The sequence below is a fragment of the Musca vetustissima genome, unplaced genomic scaffold (assembly GCF_032173495.1).
Source record: "Musca vetustissima isolate MV318-11 ecotype Yass unplaced genomic scaffold, APGP_CSIRO_Mvet_v1 utg4395, whole genome shotgun sequence".
In the NCBI taxonomy this organism is placed as follows: domain Eukaryota; kingdom Metazoa; phylum Arthropoda; class Insecta; order Diptera; family Muscidae; genus Musca; species Musca vetustissima.
This window is the reverse complement of record NW_026885219.1, coordinates 462995-472686: the sequence shown is the minus strand read 5'-3', so window position 1 is coordinate 472686 and position 9692 is coordinate 462995. Positions and strand designations below refer to the sequence as shown.

The following is a 9692-nucleotide window of genomic DNA, read 5'->3' as shown; positions in this document are numbered from 1 at the left end:
TGGGTAAAGGTGTTGGTGTATGAAAATGGTTTCGTACCTATGTGTATGAAAAGTACTAAATTTGGTAAAATTAGCATTTAGTTGAGCGTATAGAGATGCAATCCTGTAAGTAAGAATTAGGATTTCTATTGGAGTACATGGTTGAGGTAGGCTATATAAATCGTACTTATGTGTAGGAAAAGTACTACATGATACTAAATATAGTACAAGTTAAATTTGTGTGAAGAGCTGAAATGGTTGCTGTTGAAAATTTGGAAGTATGGTGCTTAAATGCTACTGTGTTTGGTACAAGTTAATTATGTGTGAAGGTTAGAGCAGGACTCAAGAATTTAGGAATTAAAATTACTGTTGCAGTATAGGATTGAGGTAGTGAAATACGTACTTATGGGACCAAAGAGTACTAAATGGTACAAAATATTTTACAATTCGTTCTGTGTTAACGGACAGGGCTGAAATCGTGAAATTTATATGCTGCTAAATTTGGTACAATTTGGATTTGGTGAACGTGTAGAACTGGAATCCTGAAAGTTGCCACTAAGATTACTGTTGGAGTGTAGCATTGAGATAGGTTTGTAATATATGGTATGAATACTACAGAATGATACCAAATCTGGAACGATTTGGATTTTGGAAAACAGATAGATCTGAAATGCTTAAATTTATACTTACTATTACTATTTGAAAGCATCCTGCTGAGGTAGTTTTGGGAATTCGTACTTATGAGTAGGAAAAGTAGAATTCGAGTCGTTTGTTACAATGGGATAAAATTATGTAAAACGATTTAAAGCAAATATCAATAGGACATCCGGTAATATTTTGGAGCCCAAATAACACATAGTCGGTCGAAAATTAATATGAGCTAGTCTGCATTTCTACAAAACGCAGTTACGTAATTCTATGCTCAATGTTGTACGTTGTGCACAAGTTCATGCCAATTTGACAAACATGAAGAGTTTGATACTTAAAATCAGACGACAATATGTATGGAAGCTATATCCAAATCTGGATTTCAACGAAACTTGGGAGTTAGATCTAATTCTGAACCGATTTCAACGAAACTTTCCACTCATTAGGTTATAGTAACTGCACTACGTTGTGCAATTTAATCATTGTATTTCTATCCCACCTATGTAGATAATTGGTCTGCTATAGCCTGTCCCACTTTATAGGACTACCATCTATCATTGCTTAGAAACAACCCATCATTGTATATTTGCAGTGGTTGTTGTCCATGCTTATTTAGTATTGTCATTTCCCTCTGGGCGGCGCTATCTCCCGCCATTCCTATTTTGTGTTATCCACATATCCAGATGATGCCAAGGGTTTATATAATATTAGTATGAAAGAGGTTTCGGAGACATTTGGATGGTGTGTAAGAGAGATATTTGAGATTTTAACCTGGAACCCATCGATTTGTAGTCTAGCAAAGAATTCAGGACTCTTCGTTTTGGCGTATCCTCACATGTTACTTTTGCACACATTTTCCAAAATAATTGACTGTAATTAACAGATTTATTTTATAGATTTTGGGAACCTCTCAAACGACACACGCACACACATCTTAAATATAAAATTATGAGTATTTTATTAAGAAAATTTAAAACTATTATTTTTATAAATACACATTCACAATAATACTTAACCTAACATTTCGATCTTAACCTAATATTCAATAGTAACACATTTAGTCTTCAGATATTCATTTAGAGCTTCTTGGCCAAGATCCTTGCCAAAACCGCTCTGTTTAAAACCACCAAATGGTGCTGCAACATCAGTCTTATTGTAAACATTTACGAACACTGTACCGGCTTCAATGTTATCGGCGAAGGCCAGAGCCTTGCCAATATCCTTGGTAAATACCCCACTGGCCAAACCGTATTCCGAACGATTTGCACGACGCATAACCGTTTCAATATCACTGCCATGGAATTTCGATATGATCATTATGGGACCAAACGATTCCTCTTGGGCAATGAACATGTGGTCCTCAACATCGGTGAAGACGGTGGGTTGGAAAAAGTATCCTTTCGTATTGGGTACCGGTTTGCCACCGTATACCAAGGTGGCACCTTCCTGAACACCACGTTCACAAAACTCAATAAGTTTTTCAAAATGGGCCCGATGATTTTGTGGTCCATGGGCTGTGGAACGATTCAAAGGATCGCCAATGACCATGGAACGAAGATCTTTTACCACGCGGCGGACAAATTCGTCGTGTATGCGATCCTCAACGAAGAGGCGTCCGGCAGCTATGCAATTTTCACCCTTGTTAAAGAACACCGAGGACATGCCCTGTGAAAAGGAAAAGGGAAAGTTATTGTAGACGTTTGTTTTGTAAGCATACTTGATCATAACTTACATATTTCACGGCCTTTTCGAAATCACAGTCCGCAAATATAACCAATGGCGATTTACCACCCAGTTCCAGGGAACATTTCTTGAGGTTGGACTTGGCACAGGCTTGCATCACGGTTTTACCAATTTCCGTGGAACCAGTGAAGCCTAATTTCCTAATTAGAGGATGATCCAAAATGGCCTGACCCGCTTCCGAACCCTTGCCGGTGACCACATTAATTACTCCAGGAGGAAATCCAGCCTTGACGGTAAGTTCGGCAAATTTCAATGCCGTCAGTGGACAAGTTTGGGCAGGTTTTATAAGACAGGTGTTACCGGCGGCAATACAGGCTGCCATTTTCCAGGACAACATCATGAGAGGATAATTCCAGGGTGTGATGAGGCCCACAACACTAAACGGAAAAAATAAAAACAATATCGAATTATTCTCCGCTTCGGGAAATTATCGGAATTCTTTTACTCACCCTAATGGTTCCTTTTTGGTAAAAGTCAAAACATTATTGGGCCGGGCAGGATTCACAGGTATGGTATTGCCTTGTATTTTATCACACCAACCGGCAAAATAACGCCAAGCATCAATGGACATACCAATATGGGTCTTAAGGGCCAGGGTATATACGGCGCCCGAGTCCACCGACTCAATGGTAGCCAATTCTTCTTTATGTTGCTCCATTAGATCCGCCAATTTTAACATAAGTTGTCCTCTTTGCCTTGCCGAAATTTGACGCCACGCCCCATAGAAGGCTTTGTGGGCAGCGTTGGCAGCCTTATCTACATCATTGCGGGATGCACAGGCCACCCGACACAAAAGCTCCTCATTTGTGGGATTTATAATATCCAAGGTACGTCTCTGTTCGGCGTCCACAAATTCTCCATTAATGAACAATTGAGTGGGTATGGAAATCTCTTTTTTATTGGCTTTCATTACAAAGCCATCGAAGTGGACCTTGGCACCGCCGGACGAAGAACCATCTCTCAAACATTTCACAATTTCTCCAAAGAATTCGTCGAAAACGGGAGCCATGAACACATTTTCATTTTCCAGCGGTACATCAAAGGCCTCCTTACATTCCTCAACCAGCCGAACCACATCCATGGAACCTGCACCGGCAGCAAAGAAGTCAGTGTCGCCCTCAATGGGGCATTTTAAAATCGAAAACCAAATTTTATTTAAAACTTCTTTTTTGTTCAGTTCATCTTCTGAGAAATTGGTAATTTGCACCCCTTGGGACACATTAAACCAATCACATGCATTAATCATTTTCGAGCCCCGCTTCAAGCGACGAACATTGACATATCGGCCATCCAAACCCTGGATAAGTAATCCCTTGTCATGGACATAGGCCGGATACTTGAGACCTTTCAAATATAGCTCCCTTGACTGGCCAATTGCTTTATCCTGATACAAATGAGCACCATATAAACGTATATTTTCCTCCACACCCTGATCCTTATCAACGACCGTCACCAAAGCTCCCGGCACCGAGTCAAGACCTCTTATAAAATTCCATATACCCTCTGCCGATTGATTCAAATTCAAATATTGATTATCCTCCTTAAACATGGCCGGATCATATGTGGCACCCACTTCGGTCTGGGTAATTTTAGGTGCCTTACCCGCAGCTACCATATCCACTGCCTCTGCCATTGACTTCACACCCTCAGGATATAAAAATCGTTTATACAGCGTATCCAAAGTATCACTGGGTTCAACCTGCACCTGTTTTTGCAACAAAATTGGTCCTGTATCTAAACCATCATCAGCCCAAAAGATAGAAAATCCTGCCACATCATCACCTTCGATCAATGTCCATGATATAGCACTGGCCCCACGATGTCTTGGCAATATCGATGGATGATAACAAATACTACCTAATTCAGCGCCATCGATCACTTCCATTGGTATAAATTGTGAACAATAGGGTAGGACATTTAGGGTGGCCTGTACCGATTTATATTGCTCGAGTACTTCGGGTATGGCAACACCTTTGCGACGCCATGATGCGAATTTAAAAACGGGAATATTGTGACGACTGGCAGTGGTTGCTAAAATATCTTCACGCGAGCCTTTGTTTGGGATTGTAAAAACACCAACGATGTTGTAGTTTTTCTCAAGGAGAAGTTCCAAAACATCGGCAGCAAAATTACTTTGGCCAATGATGGCAATGCGCAAGGGATTCTGGAGAGAAAGGGAGAGAGAGAAAAATGATAATTGAAGTAATTATGTTTTATATACTTAAACTTTATTGAAATAACAAATTAAAAATGTGTTGATCACTAAAACATATGTGTTAATATTTTATTTAAAAAATCATCTTAATTAAGTATGTTGGATGTAAACCTAGCTTTATATTTGTTTAAACTAATCAATGTGAATTGTCAATATTGGCATCAAGCATGATGCAATAATTAGTATATGTTTTTTATTCGACTAGCTGTCAAATTTTATCTAGTAAAATTTCTCAACACTACACGTCAAAATCAAGTAGACATAATGATGCAAAGCTTATTAAAAATGTCATCCAGGGAGACCAGCTGTTTTATCAGCTGCCCCTCAAGTTTGTTGTCAAAATCCATTATTATGAATTGGCTTACATTATGAAAACGTAAACAACAACATTTTTGACATTAGTCTTGAGAACAAACAGCTGACTTTCGCAAACTGGATCTAAGATCTATTAATAGATCTTGATACAAATTTTTACTTCACAGTATGAAAGCCAAGGTCTACTAAAAATATTATCCAGGGAGACTAGCTGCATATCAGCTGCTTCTCAACTTTACTGTCAAAATTCATTATAGTGAATTGATGACCATTTAGAAAATGTAAATGCTTGAGAAAAACAGCTGACTTTCGCTTGCTGGGTTACCTTATTAATATATATTGGCTTTTTGGGTGAGCTTATTAATAGGTATTGGGAAATTACAAACAAATCATGATGCAATAATAAACTGATGCAATATTTATAATGGTTGGCAACATTCCAAATCGAGTTCACGTAGACACTTCACACTTTGACATTTAATCGGATAGTCAGCTGCATAAATACATAAATTACCCCAATTTTCAGTTGGGGAAAAGTTTCATCGAATTGTCGGAAATGTTTTCAGTTGTACGAAAGATGATGTACAATCTATAAAATCGAGCAGAAAACGAGGGAAAATTTAAGTTAAAGCGAGGGGGTGTTCCGAAGCCCAAAATTAACTCTTTGTGGCCCAATGTTTCCCACAGGCAACAAAATATTTTAGAGCGTATATTTAATATACAGCTAGTGGATATATATTCCATGAATTTCATATGTCAAGACCTAGTCATCAGGTCACAGATCAAAAGAAAAATCTAAAAAAAAAATACACAGTTTTGTTAAAGTTATGAGATTTTTAATATGGAGAAGACGGTAAAAATGTGCACAGTACTAATTTGTGTATACAGTTCAAATTATCTAAATGGGTTCGTATTCGAATGTTACAAATTCTACCATCAGAATTATTTTTGATTCTTGCAAAATAGAATATAGAGAACAATTTAAAACGAATTTAGAGAATAATTTAAACTACGGGGAAAAATACGGGACTCATAGAAAAAGGGGCAAAATTAGACAAAACCCTTAAATTTCCACAAGGACGCTTGCTAGGGAGTTTATTATCATTATTATTTTATTAATTCAAATATATTTTATTACAATATGTTCGAAGAAGAGTGTGGTGTTAAAGTTTGTCACGAAACTGTTCGACTGACTATATTAAAAAACAAAGACTTATCAGGAGCAGCAAGACTTACTATCCGCAGCAATTTTAGACAAGAGATATTCATGCGCCAATATAAAAATTTCACACCCTACTGAATATTGGGACGACGTTATATTTCGCAATGATACAAAATTATGTTATATTATAAATATGGGTCCATCAGCGTTTGGTGCAACCCGCTATAAGCAATATATAGGCAGAACATCATCCGAACAGTCCAATTTGCAAAAATATCAATAATGTTTTGGGGATGCATGTCAATCAATGGCAAGGTATACTTAGCATTTATAGAAACATCGATAGACGCACAAAAATATTCAGACATAAAAACTATTTTAATTTATTTAATGTGTGAACTCATTCTTGATATACTGTATGTATTTTGCTTTAATGCAACAGACTATCCCGAAAGAAATTTAATTAAAATGAACAGCTGATCCGTTCTACAGCTGACTAAAATGTTATCTATATATTTTGAGGTATTGGTATGAAAACATAAACAAATAAATTTAATGGGTCGATTATGGAAAGCAACGAAACTCCAGTTGCGATTTCAACGCCACTGAAATAAAACTTAAAATTATGAGCATGGCACAATGAATAGGTAGTCCATTTAGCGCAGCTGATGTCTCGATTAACTGTCAGTGTTGGCAGTGTTGCCAAACATTTGAAATAATATAAGGAAAAATTTGACAGATAATCGAGACAAAAACAAATGTTTTTGGTTTGATACATCATCTTATTATTGCATCATGATTATGAGTAGCAACTTTTCTCAGTTGCCGTCGATAATACTGCAACTAGAAATCTTTTAAACAGACAAAAAATTGAATAGAATATTTCAGAAAACGAATTTTAAGTGATGATAAGCTTAGGGGAACTATTTTTGGTTGATGAAAATGATGTGTAAGGGTGGCATCTATTAGAAGGCATTTAAGAGATAAATAAATTTACAAGGAAGGACAGCTTGAGATGAATAACAAAAAAAAAACAACTATGTATGCAGTGGCTTCTTCTGTCAAATATAAAACAAATATACCCAACATGTTGTGTTTATGTGATATTTTTTCAACGCATAACTAAAAACGACAAAAATGAATGGAAGGTTATGATTTCTTCCCAAAATCCAGTAGGGAATTACGTGGGATGTTTGTTTCATTCATAACAGAGTAATTACTTCCAGACAACGCGCTAAAATATCCTTTTTATTAAATTTGAATATATAGTCAATTTAGTTTGAATTTATTTGACATGCTATAAAAAACAATGGATCTGAAGCATGGGTACTTGCGCAAGCAGATGGGGCAGCTCTTGGGGTGTATGAAAGAAAAATTCTGCGAAAGATCTACAGGCCGATCTGCGTCGACGGTGAATATCGGCGTCGAATGAACCATGAGCTTTACAATTTATACGCGGACATCGACATAGTCAGTCGTATAGAGCTGCAGCGACTACGGTGGCTAGGTCATGTTGTGATGGTTCCCGTAGAAGGCCACGAATTAGATGGAAAGACCAAGTAGAAAAAAAATCTTGGAACGTGGTCTTCCAAATTGGTGGATTTGCGCACAAGACCGACGCGCTTGGAAATCGTTTTTAAGCTCGGCTTATGGAACAACCGTTCTGTAGCAAGCCAGCAAGGTAAGTATAAAAAACAATACACACACATACACAGAATATTTGTTTTGGTTTGATAGAATAAAGTGGGCCACACACGTCAAACATGTGCGTTCGATCGGTGTGAAGCTCCTAGCCCACACACGTCAAACGGATCCACAAAACTTCATTTCGTATTTATTTTTGAAGCGTTAAGATGGACAGCGATAGTGGTGACGGAAAAAATACCAAATATTTTTATTTAATATAAATTTATTAAATACTTTTATTTTATTCCGTAATAAATATTTTTATTTGCCACACTCTAGAATATGTGTAAAAAACATCAAAAAATCTTCCAAAAGGTTTTTTTGCGTATGTTTGACATTGTCCGCTGATCCGTACTCCATGAAATTTTTCAACAAAACACACACATACACAGAATTAAAAATTTTTAATTTCTTTCGGTGTGCGCACCGGCAAATCGGTGTGAATACCGTACCACACACGTCAAACATTGCTTCGATTCACACCGATCGAACGCACATGTTTTACGTGTGTGGCCCACTTAAGCCACCTTGAGAAAAACATTGCAATCAGATGGTAGATGTAATAATACCATGGTTACATCTAATAATAACAGGTATGTTCGTTTACTCAACAATTTGTACAAATTATTACTGCATGTTATTCGTTTACGCAAAAAAACCCACTAAAATGGGAGTGTAAATTTGGCAGTTGTATTACGGAGTGTTTATAATTTCCTTCAAGGAAATTTTACTATGTAAAGATTTCCCGGTAACATCAGCTGATATTTAATCAACTGTTGTACGACCAGAAGTGTAAAAAAATTGAAAAATCCAACCAAGAATTTCTTATAATATTTCAAAATTGAACAGCCAAAAATCATTTTACTCAAATTTTATTTTGGCTCTGTTATATTAAGCAATATTTTCCTTGAGAGAGCAAAATTCCATTTTTGGAAAACTAATACATACATATTAACAGAATATGTTCTTCAGAAAAAATCTTTCAGCTTATTTTTGAATGATTTTATATTTATTCAGTGACTAATATTATAAATAATATTATATTTTTGTTTTTGCAATTTACGTAATTTTATTTATTTTTTTTTATTTATTTGCTTTAAAAGTCTAATTTAGGCAGGGTTTCAGAATTTTAAAACGACTTATTATGAAGCTAGAGTATCGTTAATACGCTAACATTTCTTCGCCATGTCATAGCAGATTTGAAGCCTCTTTTAGAAAATGGATTTTTTGGAAATTTACAAAAAACTTTGATATTTTTTTAATATTTTAATAGCAAAATTAACTTCAATAATTAATTTTAATTTAATTAAATGTTTGTGTATAGTAACAAAGCCAAATTGGCCTAAAATTATATTCACAATATTGTCTTTTGTCCACTATTTAAATTTATAATAACATTTGTTAATATTTTGTTTTACTCACTTTCATTTTGAATATAGTTTTCTTCCTCTAATGCACTTTTTAATCAAAATTCACTTTTTAGACACACAACACACACATTTAAAATATTCTAAATATGTTTTCTTTTCCTTAATTATGTTAATTTATTTCAAAATTTTCTCTTTTTGATTATTTTATATTTTCTTTTTTCAAACAGTTCGCTGTTTTCCTCTTGATGTTTTCTGAATAAATTTCAAAACGGTATTGAATGAAATTCGAACACATCTTTGCCTATTTATACAAATCGATGGCGTTGAGTCCAGTTTTCTATTTATTTCGTTTTACTGATAGAACATCTTAGCTGTGGCTATGAGTTTGTGTGCATGTGTAGGTAAGTGTTTCCAGAGATTATCAATTGGTTTTAATCACTCAAAGGAAATTAAATGAAATGAAAAAAATTAAAAACAAACACAATTTGTTTTTCTCTTACTGGATTTTGAAAAGCAATGAAAGAAATGCAATTTTTAAAACAGTTTGAACAACTGAAGATGATTTTTGTTTTGA

At 35.5% G+C, this 9692-nt stretch overlaps 1 protein-coding gene across 1 annotated transcript; it reads right to left on the bottom strand.

The window, feature by feature from the left end:
* Positions 1-1660: 1660 nt before the first annotated feature.
* On the bottom strand, positions 1661-9176 carry LOC133332348 (cytosolic 10-formyltetrahydrofolate dehydrogenase-like). The gene is made up of 4 exons (XM_061540747.1): positions 9171-9176; positions 2820-4534; positions 2360-2747; positions 1661-2292 (listed from the first exon to the last, which is right to left on the bottom strand). The coding sequence occupies exons 1-4, from the start codon at positions 9174-9176 to the stop codon at positions 1663-1665; spliced, it is 2739 nt and encodes a 912-aa protein (XP_061396731.1). The 3' UTR covers positions 1661-1662.
* Positions 9177-9692: the final 516 nt, after the last annotated feature.